The sequence below is a fragment of the Balaenoptera physalus genome (genome assembly GCF_965194825.1).
Source record: "Balaenoptera physalus genome assembly, chromosome: 6".
Classification (NCBI taxonomy): Eukaryota; Metazoa; Chordata; class Mammalia; order Artiodactyla; family Balaenopteridae; genus Balaenoptera; species Balaenoptera physalus.
Window position 1 is genome coordinate 102,358,832 of NC_138885.1, and position 27,776 is coordinate 102,386,607.

General features: G+C 33.5%; 1 protein-coding gene across 1 annotated transcript in view; it reads right to left on the bottom strand.

Moving 5' to 3' along the window:
* The window catches only part of ERBB4 (erb-b2 receptor tyrosine kinase 4), a 1,174,475-nt gene that overhangs the window by 515,845 nt on the left and 630,854 nt on the right, over window positions 1-27,776 (bottom strand). Inside the window, exon 4 of the mRNA XM_082466966.1 lies at window positions 3,579-3,765. Coding sequence (XP_082323092.1) covers window positions 3,579-3,765 — 187 coding nt within the window. The remainder of the gene's footprint in view (window positions 1-3,578; window positions 3,766-27,776) is intronic.

Below are 27,776 nucleotides of genomic sequence, written 5' to 3' on the forward strand. Positions count from 1 at the left end.
AGTGTTAACAGGGCACCTAGAGCTTGCCGTGACAATTTCCTTATTCCCTTTTGGATTGTGTGGCATATCCTTAGTCTAGGGACCTGCCTCTTCTCCACTCTGCCCCACCTCACCCATAATGAACCAGGGAAATGTGAGTGGCAGCAGTAAGACAAGTCTTTCTGGAAAATATGTTTAAGTATGTTTCTTGCCTTTGGGCACATCCAAAATAAAAGTAGTATCTAAGTGAGATCTGTAGCAATGTTTATAGTCCAAGGAATAGCTTTTGGTGAGCATCAAGTTAAGTTAGTAAGAATGGGTAAAGTGGTGAGTTAATTTATATATGTGTAAGTGGTAACCAACCATTAACCGTTATATATGACAGTCTTCATGTTAACCAAACATCCCTTTTACACAAAGATAGAGTTTGCAGGAGGCATACATACTGTTATAAAGGCATACTAGTCTGAAGTCAACACAGCAAAAAAAGGTTTCAGGAGAAACACAATATGTATACATCAAAAAGCTTTAAAATCTCAATCTCAAAATTCTTTTTTACAACACTAGTATTTGTTATTTATCTTGCTGAAAGTGCTCAAAAGGAAAATTTTGCTTAAAAGGAAAATTCTCAATAAATTACTATTGTCCTTGTAATGGTTTACCATTACGTAAAGTTGGTGTCAGACAAAATGGTAATATGGAAGAAATTTTATACCCAGCATCTTTCTTATTTCCAAACTCTTTTATACCCACATTTCCATCCAGGCTGCTAGTGTATTCTTTGCCTTCTCACACAAGTCGAGAGTATATTTCTTGTCATTCAATCAAAAACTTATCTGTTCTCTGTACCATTCCTTCTCTTCCTTCCAGGAGATAATAAATGAATGAAAATTATTTGGATTGAGTAAGTGTGAAGAGATTAACTAGATATTTTGCTACCATTTCTTGGTATCTTTAATTAATTAGAACATTGTTTCTCAAACTTTAATAGTCATCAGAATCATTGGAGGGATCCTTAAAATTGGTGGGTCGCATCCCCAGAATTTCTCACCCATTAGTGCTCAGGTGAGGCCCAAGAATCTGCATTTCTAGAACAAGTACCCAGGTGATGCTGATGTTGCTGGCCCCTTAAGAACTGAGTTAAAAATTTAATTCACTACTGTAGTTAGGCAGTGAGGTATGTGACTACTCAGCAGGTTTTCTATTTCCCCTCATATTCCACAAGGTAAGTCTAAACTTAAGGTTAGCCCTGGTAGCCCTACTCTTAATATTTCAATAACATTAAATTTAAAAAGAAAAAAAAGGTTACCAATTTTCTTTGGATAGCCCATCAACAAACAAAATAAAACAAAAATCTTTCAAAACACGAAAACAATCTCACCTAAAGTGAACTCCAATGCTTGCTTGCTACTTTAATCAGGTTACCTAGAACACTGAACTCTTTAAGATATTACTGTAGAGCAAACTTTATCCCCAATTCTTCTTTGATGAAGAGCTGAACAGTTATATGTCTCCTGTCCTTCCTCGTACATTCTTACACACAAACACAGTTGTGCTTACTGTATAACTTCTGATTTTCAAAATTGGAGTTACACTCTTGATCTTATTACCTAAAATACGATCAATGATTCTAGATTATCTCTAGGAATAATGTTGGCATGTAATTGTCAACCATGTAATACATATATTAAAATACCTGGAAATTTTCCAAATTGTCTAAATTTTCTACCAGTTATTTTACTGTACTTTTCATTAATTCATATTCAAAAAAGGAATTAATAACTCTTGAACAAATACATATATTTTTCTAAATACTCAAATCATTCTTTTATTCATTTATTAATTACCCATCTCTACTGCTGCACAGGAAAATATAAGGTTTTTTGGCAGCTTGGGGAATAATAATATTTTTTAAATAATAGTGTTATATTTTGATATGAAACAAGTCAAACAACTGTCACAATCATAAGTAAGATGTGGTGTAAGCTCACTCAATAGACAAGGTATGTTTAAATGTGGCATAATTTGACAAAATAACTCCTTATTAATTTTTTAATAGTATTGATGTTAAATGTGGAAATAAATAAGAGAACTCTTTAAAGACTAATTTTCTGTGTGAAAAGATTCTTCAAATAGCACATATTTTGGAATAACATAATTTAAGTATCATAAAAATTTGAAAATAAATTTATTCAATTTTTCTTTAATATAATCAGAGGAAAATCATGAAGAAAACACAATGCTTCCTAGGCAAGTTTTAACTAGATCATGTTATTTTTAGATTCCTAATTTCAATCATTCAATTTTTCTCTATCTGTTCCATTTCCAAATATCTTCCTCCTATCATTATTTCCATGCAAGTAGCAATTTAGTCAAATATCCTGCTCTTCAGTAAGAAGACTATCTTTGAAAGAAAAAAAGGTAAAAATGTTGATGAAGGAATCTATAAATTCTGAGCAATTTGCATTTACCATTATGTCATCAATTCTATAGCAATCATGTTCAAAATAAATAACATGATCAACACTCCTTCCTTCATCTAAAATATCCCAATTTTAGCTCATGTCTGGGTAACTATGAAGCTACTTCTAACTTAAAATTATATATTTTATGTCCACTGTAAATAAAAGAAGCATATAATTTTAATAACCTGACAATATTAATCTTATCTGTTTCTTAATATTTTAAGGCAATACTTCTAAAATATTTCAGATTACAATATCAAGAAACATCACCACTGTGTGGACTCAAACACACACAAAGTCAATAGATATTTTGATGCAAAATATATAGATCATATTAATTTAGATTAAATTAATAGTTCAAACTCCTTTCTCCCACTGTGATATAATTACTAATTCGTGCATTTTGGTTACAGGCACATATGGCAAAATTCACAATTAGAATCCCTGTACCAAAACTCTGAACTATATGAATTGAAAAGATATCAATGGTTGCAAGGACCAGCTTACAAAACAAATTCCCGCAAAGTGTTTTTTGTAGCAAGATGATAATTTAAGTTGTTAGGAATTACCTATTTCCAATCTTAGGGGGAAAAAATCACTGATGATATTAAAGCATTCAGAGAAAAAATTACTAATGGCATTTAGTGAGTTATTCAATAAAAGAAATCAAAACTGGATTAATACATTAGATATGTTTTTCAAAAATAAGGGATTATATACAAGAAGCTAGATTAGTGGAACTAGATATAATGGTTTGTGTATTTACTGAGCTGTAACGAAAGTGAGAGTTAGGGTATTATTGCAGAGATTTGATGATATGGTCCACTGTTCACCTAAGACCACCAAACATAGCATTCTTAAACCTGCTTCATATCTCAGTTTTCAGTCACTGAGCATTTCCTTTGAGCGTACTTCTGTTCAGCTGCGATACAGTCAGACTGCATTTACAATATCTGTACATAAAACAAGGGCATCGCAGGGCATCGTTTCTCATAAAATGAATAAATAGTATATATTTCAATGCTTTATAATGTTCCTCAATGTAATACACACTGGAGAAACCATACACCCATATGTGTGTATCTATTATATTGATAATAAGAGTACATTTGCTATTTTATATATTTTCCTTACCAGTCAAGTTCTTCAGTCCAAGTTCTTGAAGTCCAAAGTTTCCATCTTTTCTGTAGTTTAAAAATATTGCCAAGGCATATCGATCTTCATAAAGTTTTGTCCCACGAATAATGCGTAAATTCTCCAGAGGCAGATAGCGAAACTGATTAAGAGCCACCAACACGTAGCCTGTGACTTCTCTTATAGACTGAAAAGACACAAACAATTGCCTGTGTTAAATAATTAAAAACTGTTTGTCAGTATGTTTATGTAGTCATTTAGATAAAAATGAGTTATTTAATTCTAATTTTCAGCTTTTAATTGAATACACTAATTTCCACATTATACTATAAATAATTGCCTTGACACACAAGATCACAAGGGTTAGAATCTCATTTGAAGAATTAGTTGTATTTTTTTAAAAGTTATGAATGTGCTTATAGTAAAAAGAATGAATTTTATTGTATGAAGCATTCTTCATATCTGAGATCTGAATATAATGAAAGGAATAAAGATCTCATTCTTCGACAGACTAAAATGAGGTAAGAACACATAACCATCAATCAAACTTTATATTTAAAAAAAAACAAATTGGTAAGCTTATCACAAATAAAACAAAGATGCATTAGTTTGTAGACTGTAGACTGTGGGACAGATTTCAAGCTGCTATATTAGTGCTTAAATCTATAGTTATCAAAGAACAATTGCCTTATACATCTCTGGTGAATATATGCATATATATATATAAAAATATGCATTAGATACTGATAATGGTTTCTAATTTGATTACAACCACAATTTTTATTTTGACTGTTTATTGTTTAAATGTAGTTGTCTATAATATAAGTTAATTACTTAAAGGTTTGTGAGACATTTTAAAGCAAAAAAAAGTCACAAAAAAGGCTTTAGGCTTCATCTAAAGCTATAGTTTTTAGTAAAATGCAAATAATGACAGTAATGGATATACATCTTATTCTTTTAATTAATCATAATTCAAAGGTGCTCAAATATTTGATATTATTTAATGTCAATTTCATGCTATTTTACATCTCTTAATTTCAGATGTCCAAATGCTCAGTCCTTGGTCCTCTCTTCTATCTACTCTTCCCACCTTGTCTTACCCAATTTTAAGGTTGATGATCTCCAAACTTTTACCTCCAAACTCTCTCTTAAACTCCAGACTCACAACCAAGCCTACTCTGCATCTTCACTTGGATGCCTCATAGGCTTCTCAGATATACCTTCCCAAGACTGAACATCTATCTTCCTTCCCCATCCTCCCAACAGTCTTGGTCATCTTAGTTGATGTCAATCCATCCTTCCTGTTATTCAGGCCAAAGTCTTGGGATCATTCTTGACTTCCCTTTCCCACACCAAATGCAATTCATCCCATTTGCTCTATCTTTAAAAGGATTAGCAATTCAACCACTTAGGGCATCCACTGGTATCCTCTGAGCCACCACCATTCTTCATCAAGATTACTGTAACGGGTCTCCCTGTTTCTACTCTTGATCCCTTTTGGTGTATTCTCAGTTAAGGCTAGCCCTGATGTTTTTAAAACATAGATCAAATCATGACACTTCAATTCTTAAAACTGAAATGCCTCCCAAATCACTCAGAGTAATAGTCAAAGTTCTTTCAAGGATGAGTCAAAACCTATATCTGTGTTGTCCAGTAGAGCAACCACTAATCATATGTGGCTATTGAACAACTGAAATGTAGCTAGTATGAACTGAGATGTGTTGTCACTGTAAAATACACTCTGGATTTCAAAGATTGCATGTTGAAATGAAAACATTTTAGATAAACTGATTTTTACTAGATGCATTATTAAAGTTGATTTTTACCTGTTTCTTTGTACCTTTTTTGTGGCTACATGAAAATTTTTAATTACATTTTTATGGCTCTCATTGTATTTCTACTGGACGGTGCTACACTGTATGATCTGGTCATCATTCTTTTTCTGACTTCGCTTTTTAACTACACCTTGCTCACTCTTTCCAGATTTGCTGGTCTCTTTGTTGTTCTTTCAACATGCTGAGCATGGTCCTACCTCGAGGTGCTCACTGTACTTTTAAGGGCTTGAGCTTCTCTCCCTCTTGTTATCTTCTTGGCTGATTTCCTCACTGCCTTCAAGTTTTTGCTCAAATCTACCTTCTCAGTTGAGGCCAAGCCTGACCGATCTATTTAACATGGCAACCCTCCCATCTTTCCTTCCTCTAATTTTTATTGTTTCTACAGTACTTCTCACACTCTAACATACTATATAGTTTATATATTTACTACATTTAGTATTTATAGTCTTTTTCTCTATTTCCCAGAATACAAGCACTATAAGGGCAAACATTTTAATTTGTTCACTCATGTTTCCCAGGGGACCAGAACAGTGCTAGTACTTAGTAAGAAACCAACAACTGTTTGCTGAACACTCTGGCTCTTCTCTGGCCATACCTTCACCAATAGGTAGTCTACGGAGTACAGAGGAGTACCCACCCGCAGCCTGCAATGCCCTCTTCTAGACAGATCATGCTCCAAACCCCTGTGAACCCAGAATTCCATTCCTCAAAAGCCACACACACCCCACCCCGAGTACAGGGCCTGTAATATCATCTTTCCCAGTTCTGTTCTGTCCCCCAGACCACAGACTGTGCCACCAATTTGCATACAGTTAAGAAAGATGGGTGGTCCAGGTGCAGATGTTTAAGGGGAGAGTGTATGGATCCTGGATGTGTGGACTAGAGTGTCCATTCACTTGTGTGCAAGACCTCTCACAAAACTGGATAGAACTAGGTGAAGGAGGGGCTGCAAGCTGGAGGCCATCTCTCTCTATGCCACCATATTCCTGAGGAGTCCAAAAATACTAACATTTCACTTAGATTTCCAGGTTGTTATAAAGATATATCCATCAAAATGGGAGGATAGAACTTATTTTATTGAATAACATTTGCTTGATTTATAATAAATAATAAGCCCCACAATATGTAGGCCTCCAGGTATACTCTTGTCCCAGGTCCATAATTCTTAAGGATAAACGTGCTACCACTCATCATCGTGATGAGTAGAATGCTAATAGAGCAAAGGTGGCAACAAAGAGGCAAGGGACACATGAAACTACTCATGTCTGGCATCGAATTGGGAACTCTATGTCACAACGAGAATTCTTGAGACACTGAGCATTTTGGATGGAAGAGATGAATGCTCTGGGGAATGGGAAGAGGGGTTAAAGATCAGCAGTGGCATGCATTGTTTGCATGCTACAATTTGTTTTAAAATCACACTTGCCTGGAATAGTGGAGCCCTAGAGCCCTACAAGTTCTCCTTCAACCACTGTTCCAATGATTGAGCTGTTATCCCTTTGAGTTCTTAAAAGAGAGATCATAAACACTTTCTAACATCATTTGGTCTAAAAAGTAAAATTATTTCATTCATTATAAAAATAACTTATTTTTTGGCTTGTATATAATTATTATCAGCTGCTCTAGGTTACAATAATAGCACTATAATAAATGTTGGGGCAGAGAATATATTATCAATACTTTGTCTAAAACATATTATACTATCCATCATTCTTCCTAACAAACTCACCATTAGCTCTAACTTCACCTAAGAAGTGGATCTTTTTAACAAAAACTGTAAAAATCTATTGGCTTATCTTAGGATAGAAGGTCACATTGATGGGATTATCAGAGAAAACACAGGTGAAGCGCACTCAGGAAAATGAAGAGGTTTATGAGCAAAGACAATGTCAGTAGGCAATTCTGCAGTGTTTATTAGAGGGATAAATTCTTTTTAGCTATTAATTGATAAAGATGCACTATTTGGCATGGCTTTTAGACCACACATTAGCAGAGGCTACAAATAACCTGCAAATAATGAAGCCTTTAGTATAAAAAGTGTTATGGATATAAGCCAAGAACAATGGTGAAAATATAGAGAAAAATCAACTAATCATAGAAGAGGATGCTCCAAGTGCCCTTAGCTACATGAGAAAGTAAAATATAACTAAGAACATCTTTGTTTTCACATAGTATTTAATGTATAAATATTTGAATTAATTGCATTGTAAAATGTATGTACTCCTCATTCCAGAGTGTGCATTAAAGTATTCTTAGAAACATTTTTGTTATCTTCATAAAAGGTCAGTTTAATAGCAACAGCTACGCCCTTGTCCAGATTCTGGGACTGGAGGGATTTACTGTTTTAATTGAGATTTTTGTGTCTAAAATGAGTCTCTTTCATTATCCATTCTGCTTATTTATTACCCTCTGGTCTTGCAAAATAATTCATGCAACTTAACCATTAGCTTAACAAATAATCCTTTTGCAGTGGGAACTCTGGGCATCATGATGTGTTAATGCTGAGAAAGCATATGTTCAAACCATTTTGAACAAAGCCGCCCATGAGTAGGTGATATGTAATTCATTCATGATGAATTATTTGCTAATAATGATGGTGAAGATCCTATTCACTCATCCCACATACCACTAACTCGTACACAGCAAATAATGTAAATATTAAGAGGAAAAAGGTTATAGCAAATCCCTCAACCCAAGATTTACATCTGGAGGGGCTCATGGAATCAAAGAATTTATAAAGAATTATGGGAGATGAATATAAAATTCTTATATTTAAAAGCCACAAATATGCCTTGACTTTGTCCTCCTAAGTTTTCTGTTTTCTGGAATTCAGAGCCACATTCTTGTAGGTACTCTTAAAACCTTTCTGGGAACAAATATCTTGAAACATCTCAATGGGAAACTCCACTGCAGATAACATGAGCTACCAGGCATACTGATTGCAAACAAAATTACAGGAAGCAACTTGGTAATGGCAGGATTGCTTAATAATGAAAAAGGGTCAGTAACATGCTTATGAGTTAATATCGGCAGGTCACTAAGAAATCTGGGTAAAAAGTCAAGAGATACCTAATGGTCAATTAAGCTTACAATGTCTGATAAGGTCACATAATCATGTTAGTTATCCATTGTTCCTTTCTTTTCAGCCATTAGAAAGAATGTGAGCAGCACAAGACTTTTAAATGTCTCAAAAATTTTTATAAAAATAAAAACAAGTTTTAAGCATATGGACTTATCTGTGGAAAGTATAATGGTAAGAAATGTGGGCTCAACTGCCAGGCAAAGCCAGGCTATGCTTTCTAACTCTGTGGTCTTGATCAAGATGTTTATCCTCTCTGAGCCTCAGTTTCTTCATCTTTAAAAAATAAATAGCAATACCTCTCTTGTAAAGGTGTTATAAGGATTAGAAGATATAAGACAAATGTCTGTAAGAGTTCAGCAACTACTGGCTATTACAAACGCTGTTATCTCTATTAATAGCCAAGGCAGATGAACTATCTGTGGACAATCGGAGTTGAAGACAAAAATATTTATAACATAAGAACCATTGCTTTAAACCTCTTTGTTGTGTGACCTTCAGTATGTTTATATTTTGACTCTTCAACTGGCAATTTATTCCTAAATTATCGAATTGGTTCCTTATATTGTTTCTGTGTATGTTATAGCCCTTAGTACAGACCCTGGCACTGAAAAGAGATTCAATAATGACTGTTGAATTAAAAAGGAGAATGCAACGCTTAAGGTCTTTTTAGATATTGTTTGCCATGGAAAATGATTTTATGAACGTTCTGATAATAACAAAACGTTCTTTGAACAACACAATTATGACTTGTGTCCAAGGACCACAGTGGTAAGTAGAAATCATCAGAATGCACCAGAAAAGAGAAAACCCTGGCTCTGGTTCTGGTTCAGTATGGTTAGTCCCAGGAAACTGCCTATTTTGTCAAATGAAGACTGAATACCCACCTACAGACATATCTCTCCTTGTGGTGCAAGCTGCTGCTGACTAAAACTGATTGATTTCCATTGTCAATGTATGCTTCCACAGCTACTTTGTTCAAGGAGTGAATACCATTGACGATCATTAAACTTTTAAATGCTTCAAAACTCTTCTAATCCAAGGGACAATTTGTTGTCCATGGCATTTGATGATGGAAATCAAAAGAAATGGGAAAACGAAAGAAATCTGACCAACTTCTCATACCATATTAGCAATAAACTTAGAAAAAAATGCATGGTTTGTTCTGAAGGACAGAAATTCATAACCATTTTTCCCACATAATATTTTAAGAAAAAAATGTTAAATCTGCAGTTATAAACTTCCCAGTATTTTCAGTGGGTGCCATTCAGCTAAAGATTAGAAGAGATTGTACTGCTGCACTGGGCTTTCCATTTATCTTCAGATCATTCCAGAAAAATCAGTCTTTATTATTTCTAAATCTCTACTGCATTTCACAACTCTTATAACCACTGTTCATTTTTTTTTGTATTTGAAACAATTCTCTTATTCTTTAATTACAGTTGATTTTCTCTAATTTTGTACTTAGTGGGAATAGCGAATAGTTCCTTAAATGTTCCTTCATGTACCTTAAGATTCAACTGATTGCAATACCTCACAATTTCTGAATATTTAATCAGTGTTTAGGGACAATTTTACACATATTAAAATCAACAATACATTCTTGGCTAAATGTGTAAAACACTGTTTTCTAGAGTTTTTCCTATTCAAATTATACATCAATTCCTTGTTCCTAACTTCTACTCCAGTGCCTTATGCACTCATACCCAATTAGGTATTATCCACAAGTAATACTAACATATTCCATTAGTCAAGATATCCACAAATATAATAGTGATTACTTATGATCAGTAGACTTGAATTAAATAAATCTGTAGTATCACAGAGAATAGTGGGGAGCAGAGAACTATGGGAGTGAGGGATTGGGAGAAAAAGCCCCTCTGCTCATAATGACTGCAGAATTTATGTGTTCTCTGATGGTGACAAATGTAGTAACAAATTGTAGCCTCTCTGACAGTAAGGCTTTCCATTAAGTTTCCCTAGGCAATTAATTTCTGTCTCTGCCCTTACAGCAAGTCTGGGAATTTCTAAAGCAGAGAATATTCTTAACTATGATAAGATATTAAGAAATTTACCACAAAAAAATTAGTAAGCATATAGCAACCATTACATATTCCTGTTGCATAGAGATAGAAATTGACTGTCAAATATCTAACTCACATATGAAACCTCCAAACATTATAGTGTATTTGGCTTTAGAATCTTGCTTTCAGTTTTCCCACTTTCCTTAAAAATCCAATGATTAGACCATACTGGCAAGCAGGAGCTCAAAGTCTGATCTAATTAGATTTGGGAAAATAGAGTAATGCAAAATGTCAGGTACCTGACTGTGGTAGATTTAAATTCATGCCCATTTTACACAGCATGAAATAACACTCAAGGGACAGAGAATCTAATCCAGTTCTTCCCAGCAAAACTGCAATCTCTCAGCTATTACCAGCCAGTCTCTTATGTGCTAGTACTGCTACAACCCCTACTCTCTAAGAAATCTACAGGCTATTCATTCATCACTGGCCACCTAGCCAGCTTTCAAGTCATGACTTCCTTGCAGTGAATGCCATAGTTTCCATTGAAAAGAGAACTACTTATCTCACCTCTCTCAAAGTAATCATCTTTTTTCTTTGTCCTCTATATCTTTCTTAGCTGGCCAGAGAGTTCTTAATAGTCCCCCTTCAGATCTACATTCCCAATTGGTCCTTCATCTCCTGACCTTATCTCTGTTATACTGCCATATCATAGACATTTTACACTAGAATTAGATTGTACAAATTAAATCGGGAGCTTTTGTAAATCCATTTACATAATCACACACAAATCTCAATTTTGTGTCTATATTTCAAAAAGAAAATCTGTACTGTTAAAATTTCCATCATCTGCAATTTAAAAATATTTTTTCCCATGTGTTTATACAGGTTGGATTATATTTTTAAACCTCAATTCCAAATTGACATTTTAATAGTCTTTTATAATTATCTAAAATATAGTATTGAGATTTAGTGTTTCTGGATCAAGATGGTGAAGTAGGAAAATCCTGAGTTCACCTCCTTCCATGGACACACCAAGCTACAACTATATACACAACAATTATCCCTCAAAAAAACCTGAAGGCTAGCAGAACAGGTTTTCTACAACTAAAGATATAAAGAAAAGGACACACACTAAGATGGGTAGGAGGGGCAGAGATGCGGTCTGATTAGAACTCTCACTGTTGGTGTGGCCATGCACAAGTAGTGGGATATCACAACCATGAAGGTCCCCCTGAGGAGCAAGGAGGCTGAGCCCATAAGGCTCCCCAGGCTGTGGAGCCTGCACTGGGAAGACTCCACAATATCTGGCTTTAAAAACAAGCAGAGCTTACATCTGAAAGAGCAGGAGGGCTGTGGGAAACTGAGACTCTACTCTTGAAGGGATTGCACATACACACCATGGCAAACTAAAACCAAAATCCTACAACAGATACACAAAAAATAAATTAAAAGAAATGCAAATACAGTACTAATGAGAGTCTGCAAATCACAAAGGAATAGGACAAGAGAAGAAGAAAGGAACAGAGAAGAACTATTAAAACAATCAGAAAACAATTAACAAAATGGCATTAAGTATACTTATCAATAATTATGTTAAGTATAAATAGACTAAATGCCCCAATCAAAAGACATAGGGTGGCTGAATGAAGAAAAGAACAAAACTAACAAACAAACCCCCTCAACAAAAAAAACAGTACCCATATATGTGCTGCCTATACAAAACTCACTTCAGATCTAAATATACATACACACAGACTAAAAGTGAAAGCATGGAAAAAAGATATCCCATGCAAAGGAAAACAGAAATAAACCTAGAATAACAATATTTAAATTAGACAAAATACAACTTAAAACAAAGACTGTAACAAGAGACAAAGAAAGGCATTACAAAATGATAAAAGGCTCAATCTAACAAGAGGTATAACACTTGTAAATACTTATGCACCCAACACAGGAGCATCTAAATACATAAACAAATATTAACAGACATAAAGAGAGATATTGGTAGTAATAAAATAATAGTAGGGCTGACCTACATCAATGGATAAATTATCCAGACAGAAAATCAGTAAGGAAACATTGGTCTTAATTGACACATTAGATCATATTGACTTAATAGGTATATATAGAACATTCCACCCCATAACAGAAGAATAAACATTACTTTCAACTGAACATGAAACATTCTCCAGGATAGATCACATGTTAGGCAACTAAGCAACCCTCTTTAAATTTAAGATTGAAATCATATCAAGCATCTTTTCCAACCACAACAGTATGGAAGTAGAAAGCAATTACAAGATAAAATAATGGAAAAAAACACAAACACATGAAGGCTAAACAACATACTACTAAACAACCGTGGGACAATGAAGACATCAAAGAGGAAATTTTAAAAAATACGTTGAGACAAATGAAAATGAAAACACAACATTCCAATATTTATGGAACACAACAAAAGCAGTTCTAAGAGGAATAGCCAAAGCAATCTTGAGAATAAAGAACGAAGCTGAAGGTATCATGGTCCCTGACTTCAGACTATACTACAAATCTACAGTCATTAAAACAATATTGTCCTGGCACAAAAACAGACATATAGATCAATGGTACAGACTAGAGAGCCCAGAAATAAACCCATACATCTATGGTAAATTAATTTACGACAAAGGAGGCAAGAATATAAAATGGAAAAAAGACAGTCTCTTCAGTAAGTGGTGGTTGTAAAACTGAACTACATGTAAAAGAATGAAATTAGATAATTTTCTCACACCATATACAAAAACGAACTCAAAATGGATTAAAGACCTAAATATAAGACTGGAAACCATAAAACTCCTAGAGGAAATCATAGGCAGAATATAAATCTCTGACATAAATAACAGCAATAATTTTTTGGGTCTGTCTCCTAAGGCAAAGTAAACCAAAGCAAAAATAAACAAATGGGACCTAATTAAACTTAAAATCTTTTGCAAATAAAAGGATACCATAAACAAAACAAAAAGACAACGTAGGTTGAATGGGAGAAAATATTTGCAAATGGTATCATCGATAAGAGGTTAATATCCAAAATATTTAATCAGCTCATACAACTCAATATCTAAAAAACAAACAGCTCAATTAAAATAAAACAATATGGTAGAAGACCTGAACAGACATTTTTCCAAAGAAGAGATACAAATGGCCAATAGGCACATGAAAATATGTTCAACATTGCTAATCATCAGAGAAATGCAAATCAAAACAACAGTGAGATATCATCTCACACCTGTCAGAATGACTCTAATCAAAAAGTCTACAAATAACAAATGCTGGCAGGATGTGGAGAAAAGGGAACACTTGAACATTGTTGGGAGGTATGTAAATTGGTACAGCTGCTATGGAAAACAGTATGGAGGTTCCTCAAAAAAGTAAAAATAGAATTACCATAAGATCAAGCAGTTCCACTCCCGGGTATATACCTGAAGAAAACACAAACACTAATTTGAAAAGATACAGGCACCCCAACGTTCATAGCAGGACTATTTACAATAGCCAAGATATGGAAGCAACCTAAGTGTCCATAAACAGATGAATGGATAAAGAACATGTGGTATATATGGAATATTACTCATTCATAAAAAAGAATAAAATTTGCTATTTGCAACAACATGGATGGACATAGAGGGTATTGTGCTAAACGAAATACATCAGACAGAGTAAAACAAATACTGTATGTTATCAGTTATACATAGAATCTAAAAACACCCAAATGAATGAATATAACAAAACAGAAGCACACTCATAGATTTAGAGAACAAACTACCGGTTACCAGTGGGGAGTGGGAAAGGGGGAGGGGAAAGATAGGAATAGGGGATTAAGAGGCACAAGCTGCTATGTATAAAATAAATGTTACAATAATACAGCACAGGGAATATAGCAAATATTTTATAATAACTTTAAATGGAGTATAATCTATTAAAAATATTGAGTCACTATGTTGTACACATGAAACTAATATTAGTAAATTAACTATACTTCAATTAAAAAAATACTGTTTGTCAGCACTTTCATACATCTGAGACTACACATGAATCAAAGTACTGTAATATTTATTTATATTGTATGTGTGATGTGTATGTCCCTCCACAGAGAACCAAACTGGTTAGGGCAATGCGGCCCAATGTTTAAATTTGGGTGCTGCAATCTGACAGATTTTAGTTTGACTCTTGTCCCCATTAATTATTGACCTTGCACAAGTTAGTTAATCTTAATTTCTCTTCTGAAATACAGGACAAATTTCTGCTAAATGCTTAAAAGTTGAAGATCTTCAAAAGATGATCAATGTCCCCATCATATTATTGTTAGTTCAATTATACAAAAGTTACAAATATTTTGTGTAGTTTAGGAATGTGCACAAATAATATGCAAGCAAATATACATCTGATATTAAAGTTGATTAATTAAACAATTGGTGCTACACAGTGCATAAAGCTGTGGGCTCCAGTCAGACAGCCTGTTACGGTCTGAATTAAGACCCCTCAAATCTATATGTTGAAGACCTAACTCCCGGTATATTAGAATGTGATCGTATTTGGAGTATGGTCTTTAAAAAGGTAGTTAAATTAAAGTGAGGTCATTAGGGTGGCCCTAATCCAATCACTGGTATCCTTATATGAATAGAAATTTAGGACACAGACACACATGTAGGTAAGAATATGGGAAAAGACATAAAGAGAAGACAGTCATCTATAAGCCAATGAGAAAACCAGAAAAAAACAGCCTGGCTGGCAACTTGATCACAGATTTCTAGCCCCCAGAACAGTGAAAAAATAAATTTCTGTTTAAGCCACCGTCTGTGGTACTTTGTTATGGCAGCTCTAGCAAACTAACACACTGCCTAAATTCACATTCTAGCATTTAGCAGTGTTATACTGTGTAAATTATTTATCCTTCTGTGCCTCATTTTCTTTATCTGTAAACTAGTGATATTAAGTTCCCAAATTCCCAGATTATTTTGAGAAGTAAATCCCTGTAAATTGCTTAAGAAAAGGCCTGGCTTATTGTAGGCTCTCAGTATTAGCTGCCGTTGTTTCTTCTGAATACAGAATCTTTTGTCTTCTTTAACATGCTGCCTCTGTTGCACAGCATATATTAAACTCTGCTTCTCTATTTCTAAAGGAATAACTATGTATTACCAAAGTTTAGATGAGAGAAATGCTTGATACCATTTCAATCTACAATTGAGTTACAATACAGTTTTACTTATGAGGTTTTTTTTAAATGTGATTTTTCCCCTCTCAAAATGTAAAGGAGGAATATGGGCCTTCATGAAATGACATGAAAATAGTTGGCTCTCTCGAAAAGCATCTGGGAAATGGCCTTTGAGAATTCAGAAGTTAAAGGTGACTGCTTTTGTGACTGGTCTGTTGTTATTTTTAAATGAAAAGGGTGAGCAATTCCAGAAATAGTAGAGCCAAGTATCAGGCTTGAATTTGACAGGACTGCCAATATACACTTTAATAACTGTGTAAATATTTGCCTGTAAAAACAGAAAACAAAAAGCTTAACTTATAAAGAACAAATACTTGCTTGAGTCATCTCTTCCAATGACAACAAGGTCTTATGTTACTTACAATGTTCTTAATATTCACTTCAAACAAACACAGCAGGTATTCTATAGATATCTGTAGGTACAGTAAGGACTACAGACATGATATGAACTGAGATCAGGGGTCTTGAGACTAGGTACTAAAATGCTTTTCTTATTTAGTATCCTTTTGCAAGTCAAAACTTCCTAAGTGGGTATTAACTATTCCTGATAATTATATTAATTCATATTTATTCAGTGTTTTCTGTATGTGAAACATTTTTATAGGACTTATACCATTTCCTGGTCACATCAACTCTTTAAGTACTATTATCTCCATTTTACAGATGAAGAAACTAGAGTTAAATAATATGCCCAAAGGAACATAGACAAAAAAAGTGAATAAGGAAATACTAAAAACGACAACAAAGATTTGTCTTATTCCAGAGCTCCAAAATCCCAGTCATTTTAGATATAGCCTTCAAAAAAGAAATACGCCTTCTTTTCAAATTTTTTGGAGCAATTTCAGATTCTGGGTCTGGAGCAAGAACTTTATAAGATGACTTGAAACATCGCATTATACCAGGTAGTGAGGATGTTATCACAAATTACTATGACCAGGTCAAAAGGGTTTAAGAACCAATTGAAAGAGATCCTTCCCAGCTACTGACTGGAGAATTTGAATTCCAAAAATGATAATAATAATAGCAAATGATTGAGTTCCATGAAACACGTTTAAATCTATGAGATCATAATAAGATTAAATTAATTAATTAGTCACCTTTGGACGGTAATATATAAGTTGTAACACTGGGTAACCAAATACTAGATTTAAGGCATGTATTTATAAAGTATTGCAACTAATGAATAAGAAAAAAGTCAAAATGAGTTAATAATCAGTATTGGTTTATTAACTGTAACAAATATACCATACTAATATAAGATGTTAACAATAGTGGAAACTGAGTGAAATCTATATGGAAACTTTCTGTACTTTCTTTACAACTTACCTACACATCTAAAACTTCTAAAAATAAAATTTATTTTAAAAATTAGAGCACTATCGCTCTGGTTTTTTTTGGGGGGGGTGGGAATTAATGGTTCTAGGTATTTAACATCAGTGGCTGGTCACTGCAAATGATATCACAGTACTAGAGAAAATTAATAGGAGGCAATTCTGCATGGTTCATCTGCATGGTTTATATCAGCTTTTGTTCCAGACTACCTTTTCAAGGACGTCTGTAGCAAACAGCAATGGAATATAATGATAGTTTTCCCCCCCAGGGCAGAGGGCAAATTTGTTAGCAGCCCTCTTTTTTATTTTTTAATGGGGGTATAGTTGCTTTACAATGTTGTGTTAGTTTCTGCTGTACAATGAAGTGAATCAATTATATGTATACATATATCCGCCCTCCCTCTTGGATATCCCTCCCTCCCCCACCCCCATCCCACCCATCTACGTCACCACACAGCACTGAGCTGAGCTCCCTGTGTTATACAGCAGGTTCCCACTAGCTATCTATTTTACACGTGGTAGTGTATATAGATTGAAATTTCCTATGCTCAGAGTTCCTCCACTGTGACACAAATCCATTTTGTGTACAATATCTACCTGTGCCCACTTCCCAATCACACCTATGGGAACTGCCCCAGGAGAGAGGGGAAACAATGTAAACAAGAACTGATGCTGACTGCTGTGCCATAGAGTCTCAAGTCCTTTGCCAACACAAGTGCCAGGCTAAATCGTTAGCTTGCAAGCAGGTTAAAACCTCAAAACCCTTGACAGTTCTCACAACAACCAGTCATTCTGTGCCTCTAGCTGAATACACCACCACCTATGGTTTCACCAAAGGCATTGAACATGAATGTGATGAAGTCTCTGGATCCAGCTGCTGATTTGGAGGAACTAGAAAGGGCAGAAGAACATGTTGAACTCTATCATGAATAAGCAATAAAAAAAACCCAGGTTCTAGAAAATTCTACAGAAAAATATCATCCAGGCTTGAATGAATAAATTATAAGGGATGGGGAAGGGAAGAGGAACCTCTAATTAAAAGCCTTAAATTTTAAAAAAAATTACAAAATCAAACAATAATGTCTAGGGTTGCATACTTCGGTGATTATAAAGAAACGCAAGAAAGCAATTTTATAAAAGTAAGGATGGTGGTTACTTTTGTAGAGAAATGGGTTTGAGACTGGGATGAGGCACATTGTTGAGTTCCTGGGGGTGGCTAGCAAATTCTATTTCTTGATGTAGTCTAACAGTTACAAGAGTGTATGCCTTTATAAATTCCTGAAACTAGTTTTTGTTTTGTGAAGTTTTCAGTATTTGCATTGTATTTGTAACATAACGGTTATAAAAAGATGTTCTTTGATGGTAAACACAAGGAAGCACACAAAGGTGTCTCTTTATGTCTACATGTTTTACCACTTGATATCTGAAATTTAGAAATCAAGCAATTTCAGATTGCATGATATTCCTTGCTATCAAATCCTCTCTATTCAGACTCAGGAACTGAATATGTTAGTAAGGCACGGTTGTACAATCTAGGCAGAAAGAATAACATGTCTTATGGCAAAGTGCCTCGAGACAGTCTGGTGTGTTCACAGGTCTAAAAGTCCCAAACTGAAAATGAGGCCAGGAGGACAGGAGAGCCAATTGGAAAAAAGGTAATGTAGGAATTCCAAATTTTATCTTCCAGGCAGTAGGGATTTAATGGCACTGTCTACAGGAATGAGGCTGTGATTTGTTTTGTAGAATTATCTGCCTGGTTTCAGTGTAAAAATGGGGTAGGATGATGAGAGGCTGGTAGAGAGAGAAAAGTAAGGAAATTCTTGCCAAGCAAGAGATGATGGTGGCAGTGAATACAGAATAGCTGGGGATGAGATTCCAGCCATCTTTCTGAGGTGGAATAACAAATACTTCAGTGACTTACTGGATATGGGTATTAAGGAAGAAAATAAAACAGGAAATGACTTCAGTTCTTTTTAGCCTGGGTGATTTAGTAGATGGAGCTATCATTAACTGGGTTAAAGAACAAATTTGTGAATATGTGAACGTTTGGTTTTCTGAAGCTAAATTAACATATTCTTCTTTGCAAATTCTTTTAAATGATATTATCATCTGCATATCTATTAAATCTGATATATTTTTCTGTTTGTTTTTTAACTTAAAAATAAATTATGCTAGCACCTGTGATTTAATATATATTTATGGTTGTCAGTTTTTATTATTCCTGTATAGATATAAAACAGTGATTCTCAAGCCTTTTGCTCCCCATGGGACATTTGGCAATGTCTGGAGACATTAATAGTGGTCACACTTGGAGTGGGCTGGCATTTTGTGGGGAGAGATCTGGGCTGCCAATAAATATCATATATGCACAGGACAACCCTTGTCCACTCCCAAAAAAGAATCTTCAGATCCAAACTGTCAATCGTACTAAGACTGAAAAACCTTGCTACAGATTTATTAATTTGGGGCAACTGTTTAATTTTATTGCTTGTAGGTTTTCTGAAAGTAGTGAAAATTAATAGTGTTCACTAGTGTACTGTTAACCTGATCCATAAAATGCATATACATTATGAAGAAGATTTACATGGATATTCTTATAATAATGTCTATCTTCTTAACCTAAAGTTACCTTTATACATATCTAAAAATACAAGCAGGTAGAAAAATAGATATATAATAGCTATACAGATAGACTGACAGATGGCTGCATGGATGATGGATGGATGGATAAATAAATATCTATTCATATGGGTAAAGCATACAAAAATAAATGTTTTTCTTTTTCTTTTTTCACCTCATGACCTAATTTATCAGTAGTAAAGCTTTCTATATTAATTTTTTTTCATTCGCTGTTAAAAAAGCTTGCCTAATGCAACTCAGGGACATTAAGGCTAAGATGTTATATTTAGAAACAAATTTATAAACAAAATCACCTATTTTCTTAATAGATATAATTCTCCTTTCTCTCTGAGAAGGTATCTTTTGCTACAAAAATTATATTTTGTAGTCTCCAGGCTATACTCAGTACCCTCAGTTACTCAGTAACTAACAAATATAAAAAAAAAACCCAAAACACAGTAATGTCTTCTTGTTAGGAACACATGAAAAATGTACAGTCTCCTGCTAACTTCTTACATGTGTGGCAGACAAAATATTTATTATCATCTTTTTAGTTATTCTCTTTTATTTTATTCCCTTTAAGCCAGTAAATAAAGATATATGGTGTTTTTCTCTTCTGAGTTAACTTCATCACCTTCCGCTTAGGGAAAGATTTGTTAATCACACTAGGCTTGAGTAGTGGTGGCCAACGCTGGATTACACTCGCAAGTGTGGCTACCTGTGCATGATATGCTCATTAACACTAGAGACGTCCATATCTTTTTCAACTCCTAGAGAATGAATGTGGATACTGACTCATTCCAATCACTGTCTTCTTTATCCATACACCAACATCATCACAGCACTAATATTTCATATGCACATAAGAACTTATAAAGCCCTTCAACATAAATATCACCTTGAACCTTCAATCGGCAACCTCTGAAACAAATCACTAAATTTCAAAAGATACTTTTAGAATTATTTTAAACTCTAAAATGTGTTGAGGCTTTAAGTTCATGAACTATAAGAATCTTAGAAAGGAACTGATATTAATAAAATTACGTCATAGGTGACATTTAACACTTTTAAATGACACCACTGGAAAACATTTCACCTCCCTTTCCTAAAACTTGCTCTTTAATCCTACACTAATTTCCTAAAGCAGTCCCCAATCCTAATATCTGATGCAATCTCTACTAGCTGACACATGGATATAAAACTTATAAAATATTCATGCTGAGGTCTGTTTAGCTGACACAGTTACCTCAAATCCCTTGTAGGAAGTGTCAATGTAAAAAAAGATGGATAAAACAAATTAGGTCCTGGGGATTAAGCTTCTGCAGAAGGACATTTTCCTACTGCTCAAATTCACTTCTGCTGCTATTATTCACAACACTACAACTACTACCATTACTACCACTCTTATAATTGATTACTTTTACGAGCACCTACTATATAACTGGCACTGTGCTTGATGCTTTTACATAGAATATCAATTTTAATTATTATTATCCCCGTCTTACCTTTCTTTTAAAGACATGTCTAGTTTGATGTGTTCAATTATACCACAATTCCACCACATAGACTGTCAGCTATACTGCACAAACACAAGGCCACTGCTGATTACCTAATTTTTATAATTAATTGTTCCTGCATTACCACAAAATAATTTATTGACACTGACATGCCATGAAATGGGAAAAGACAATGGGGACAGTGTATGAAAACATTTTGTGCATCAAGGGTTCTATTGCAAATATTGTTATGTGTTCTGACATTAGACCAATATTCTCAGTATTTTACCAAAAAAAATTTGATAAAGATGTTATTATTCCTATAAAATTATATTAGTCCTATAAAAGTATATATCTCACTTGAAAAAGGAAAAAATAGTTTAAATTGACAATAATTTTAATAACTCATAGATGTAAATGATCAATATAATCTGTATTGCTCTTAGATTTTTAAACTACCATAAAGATATGAGTATGTTATCTTCAAAAAATATTTGTCTGAAATAATCACATTTGAATAAATGCTCCGGTGTTAAAAGGCATTTCCTAAAGTAACAGCTCTACTTTTTTATTTTACTTCAGAGACTGAAGTAAAAATAAAACAGCTAAAATCAACCAAATTGTTATATACACGAGTTTTTATAAGTGATTAAGTAATTCAAAGCTGAAAATCAAAGACGATACTATTTTCAGAGAAGATTTAAAAAAAAACAGAATTGAGGTTATGAATAATTGAAGTAACATTGAAACTTGAAAGGAAAATCCCTCTCACAAAGTATAATATCATAAAATTTAAAAAGCTATTGGTTTTCATATGTGTCTATAAACTTAAAGTTATATAAATGCATTTACTTTTATTCATGTATAAAAAACATAAAGTCATGTTTAAGGAAGAAAGGGCAAAACATATTTCTCATCACATTTTATAAATTATTTCAATAAAAAATATTTCAATATTTAATTTATTTTTAAACATTAAAATGGAAAAGATAAAACCACTCAATGACACAAGGCAGATGGGTTTCTTAAAATATTAGAAAATATATTTTACATAAGTGCTTAAATAACATTGGGTGTTTTTTTTAAGTCTATTCCTTTCTAAGTATTGTATTAAAATTTTGAAAATGCTACTTGAAAAACCAATACCCTCTATTTCTCTCTAAGGGCATTAAAGCTTCAGAACACATTTTGCTCAGTTTCATCTGAATTTTATCACACCATTATAGAAAAGACAGAGCAAATGAAGGCTTATAGAGATAAAATGAATTTTAAGGTCATTAGTATTGAAGTTTTGTATAATTTTGTTTGCCTCTCGAAACAAGGTCATGAGCTTTAGGTAGCATAATATGTATTTTTTTTTAACAGCAATCTCCTGTACAGTGCCTAGCATTATACTTTATATAATACGGTAATTATTCAATATTTATTTCACTGAGTTAAATGGGCTGAAGTTTCAATTTATAGCCCTCAACTTCTGACACTTAGGGTTCTAAAAGGACAAATGCATGAATGGTTTCTCTGAATGTATTTTAAATCTATAGAAAGACCATTGTTCAAAATCTCAACTTTGTTGAATGTGTTCAGAATAGACCATTCACTCATTTATTCCAAATTCCTTCATTCAGTAAGTATCTAACGAATGCTTGCTAAATGCCAGGTCTAGGCTTTGTTTGGGACTATCTAGATGAATCAAACCAAAAATCTTCTCCTTAAAAGCTTGGCATGTAACAGGGAACTGCAATAAGTACATAAGTAGCTGCACTTAATGTAGAAAGTGTTATGTAAATGTGATAGACAGTGATAAAGATAATGAATTCTGAGAATTTTGAGGTGACATATATTAGCAAATTATGATATCATGCAGAGAAAAAAATCAAGTATTTCCATCTTCCAATCTTTTAATTATCATTTATAAACATGGCAGATAAAATGGAGAATTACCAAAGAAATAGCAACACCTTAAAAATTTATGAGCAAGGCTCTCGGATGATGGGATGATGGCCTAATTAGCTTTACTAAGAAACCAACAGAGAACAACACCCTATGAAAGGATCAAAAGTAGATTTCATTGATAAATATAGATAAAAGGAATATGTTCTGCAGATAAAAACCAGACAATGCATCAGAGCAAAGAGTCAAGAGGACACCAAACTAGCATCATCTGAAATTCAGTTATATTTTTTCTCATGGAATTAGAATATTTTTATCTTGGTAGTTTATTCATTAGTTAAAATTTTGCAGGTTTTCATTACAAATAGCATTTTGCATTTTATATCCTTGATTCGATAATACGCTACGGTTACTTAATCATCTGGAATACAAATACGCTTTTTTCCTTTTTTTTAATTTTTTCTGTAGTGACCCTAACTACGTAAAACAAGCTAGAGTCTGATAAAGCATCAAACAATTTTTATTGTAACTGCATTTAGGCTAATTAGTGATCACATTAAACTATGGTAATTACACATTTAAAAATTCTTCTAATCTATGAGGGATATGCATATATACTTACATACTAAAGTAATGTAATAAAAAATGTCAAACTGTTTTAAAAAGTCATTTTCTTGTCCTTTCTCCTTTAAACTGAATATTCTTTCACTTTTTCTTTGATCTCACAAACTTGTGATTCCAAACTCCTTTAGGCATCACTGGTTTTTCAGATGTACAGAACAAGCTTCAATGAAAACACCCTCAAATATTTACCGTGAATGGTTTGGGGGCACAGTTCATGAAAATAGTTTTTCTAGTCCTTGATAGTGAAGCAAATGGAGCATGATTTCAAGAATTGCCTTGCCGGTTCCCCAAAATTTTACAACGAAAAATATTAAGAACATAAGCTTTAATTCAGATTTTAGTCAGGTCCAAAAAGTCCATGATTAAGATGAGGACATTTTTTTAAATGAATTAGAGTGGAATATGAAATATACAGAATAGAGATTGTCTCAAAATACTTCACCCCACAAGTTTCTTATTGCTTTAACTATTCTTTAATCAAAATGTTACAGATATATTTTATTTATTGTTCTAATATACTATTGTCAGCCGTCCATATGTGTTGAATATTTTCAAATCATAAACTGAAAATAACCATTGGATTGGATAAAGTAATAAAGTCATAGGGGATTTCTAAGTTTCCAGATCACCATACCAATGAGAGTACATAAAACCAGGACTTCTTAAGTTATGCATTTGCTTCTTTTTTCTTCAAGATTTTTTATATTAGGGGGCAAGGGATTACACTTATTTATCACATAAGTAGTTGCCCAATGACTCAGTGACTATTTTCTTTTTATTTTCCACCTTTCATCCCTACCTAGGTCTCTCCAATTCAAAAAGAAATGCCATTTCTACCCAGTGGGGGACCCAGTCAAATTGAAGCCAAATCAGGAAACCATAAACAAAATGAAAAGACAACCTACTGACTGGGAGATAATATTTGCAAATGATGTGACCCACAAGGGCTTAACTTCAAAACTATACAAACCTAATCAAAAAATGGGCAGAAGACCTACAAAGACATTTCTCCAAAGAAGACATACAGATGGCCAAGAGGCACATGAAAAGATGCTCAAAATCACTAATTATCACAAAAATGCAAATCAAAACTACAATGAGGTATCACCTCACACTGGTCAGAATGGCCCTCATCAAAAAGTCTACAAATAATAAATGCAGGAGAGGGTATGGAGAAAAGGGAACCCTCCTACACTGTAGGTGGGAATGTAAATTGATACAGCCACTATGGAGAACAGTATGGAGGTTCCTTAAAAAACTAAAAATAGAGCTACCATATGATCCTGCAATCCCACTCCTCAGTATATTCCAGAGAAAACTCTAATTCAAAAAGATACATGCACCCCCAATGCTCATAGCAGCACTATTTACAGTAGCCAAGACATGAAAACAACCTAAGTGTCCATCAACAGATGAATGGACAAAGAAGATGTGGCGCATATATATATATGTAATGTGTAATATGTATAAATGGAATATTACTCAGCCATAAAACAGACTGAAATATTGCCATTTGCAACAACACGGATGGACTTAGAGATTAACATACTAAGTGAAGTAAGTCAGAGAAAGACAAGTGTATGATATCACTTAAATGTGGAATCTAAAAACTAATATAAATGAACTTATTTGCAAAACAGAAACAGACTTAGAGACCTAGAAAAAAAAATATGGCTATCAAAGGAGAAAGCTGGGGGGAGGGATAAATTAGGAGTATTGGATTAACAAATACACACTATTACATATAAAACAGATAAACAACAAGGATTTACTCTATAGCACAGAGAACTATATTCAATATCTTGTAATAACCTATATTGGAAAAGAATCTGAAAAAGAATACACACACACACACATATATGTAGCTGAATCATTTTTATGTACACCTGAAACTAATACAATATTGTAAATCAACTATACTTCAATTAAAAAAAAATAAATTTAAAAAAGGAAAAAAAAAAAGAAGCAAAACCCGAATTAGTAATGTACATTTTCTGCCAAACAAGAGTTTAAAGCCTCCTTTTTTTTTTTTTTTTTAAGTCACTGTAGAGTATATATCACAAGTGGAAAAGCAGCACTGAAACAGATGCAGGACACAAACTTCCTTACCTTTTTCCCACCCTGCCTCACAAAATTCTTGAGTCAAAACAGAGATGCAGAGAAGCTTTATATTGTCTAGCCATATTGCAGATAGAAAGTAAAATAAACATCAAGCATTTCAAAAGTGTGTTAAAACATGCCTTCTTTAGCAAGGGAGTGACTAAAACTAAGACAACTGCCAATGATACTAATAAATCTAGTACAAAACACTTTTTTAAAGATATCCCCTTACATGCAGAGTTGGAGGCATACAGAAGTTTGAGCAATATGTGAGAAAAAATAGAAATCTATTTAGGTTAGAACAAATATCTCTTTACCAAAAAATCTATAAGTCCTTTAATGACAAGAGCCTGAAACCACTGCATATCATTTATGGCTTATTGTATGTGAGGATATTTATGCTAATTATATACTAAACTGTATATACTATTTTCATCAAAGTGTATATTAGACCTTTCTCAATACAATTTATGCTTTACTGTATTCATTCAGTTAAGAGTTATGGAAGCCCTCTCTGTGTGGTTGAAGATGGAGATCTGAACTGAATAGTAAGGCAATTCTTATCCTATTGCCCAGAGTGGCTGTAAGGGTGGTCTTACAGAGCATTGTTGAACTAGACTACTGCCTAAATGATCTTCAAATCACACTTGCATTTTATTATCAGTGGCTACAACCAGACCAATCTCTTGATCTTTGTAACATCAATACCCAAGATAGCTCATAGTAAAAATTCCAAGAATGTGAGAAGGAAAAGAAGCAGGAGAAAGGGGGAAAAATGGAATAATAAAAGAAAAGAACATGGTGAAACAGCCCTAAGCTAAGAACTCTCAGCTGTGGTCCAAATTGTGCCATTTAGATATATAACTTTGGGTAAATTACCTAAATCTTCTTCTTTAATCTCTAATTTGAAGGAAGTCTACTATATGATCTCCAAGATTCCTTCCAGCTTTAACTCAACTATAAGAACATTTTCTCATAATAGAAAAATAACTTTAGCAATTTAATGTTTATTCTTCTAAATATTTTCATCATGAAGAATATAAATATTTAATCACTATGTTGAAATGCATATATTCATGGGATTCCCCATAAGAAACTAATACAACCAATGATTTCAAATTCTTACATATTCTTTAAAATGCTTATAAAACTCATATCAAGAAACATAAATAATACCCACTCTTAAATAACTGGCAGTAGGGGAAAATTATTATACCATTAAAACCTATTCCAATTTTGTCCAATCAACCCTGAATTCACTGATTCCAATGTGTTAAATTTAGTTATAGAGAATACTGAATAATCTGTGTATAAGGTTGAAACAGAGACCCAGCCACACTTTGAATACTCATTGCCCCATGGTCTGAATTTTGGAGCTTCACCTTGCTCTTTTCATAGAACAATCACATTTGAAAAAGACACGGTCAAAGGAAGAGTTGGTACCAATTCTATCAGAAAGGCAACTTATAAATAAATTACACATTTGTACTCAGCTTACCAAGTTCATATTGTTTGTTTCAGGTTACATTTTTTGAAGAATAAATTAATTTGGTACTAAAGAGGATATTCTTTGACTATTTATGAATATTAGGATGCCTTACTCAAATGTGTGCCTCATTTACCTCCATTTCACTAACTTCTTGTACACAATTTTTCAATATGTCATTAGTAACAGGATTCATAGGAAGAATCATCTTGTAAATGCCAATGCATTTATTATCAGTGACCAGTTAGTCTCAAAAACAGTCAGTGTTTGGGATTTATGCATTCTAAAATACTTTATTTGCTACCAAAACATTCTCTCAAAAAAAAGAAGCATTAAGAAAAGCAGTCTCCTTCCAATTGGCTAATTATTTTTTACTAATATTATTGAATATAAATTTTACTCTGAAAATCTTTTCTGTGCCTACTTATGGATGGTTAAGAATATTTTATTTAAGAATCAT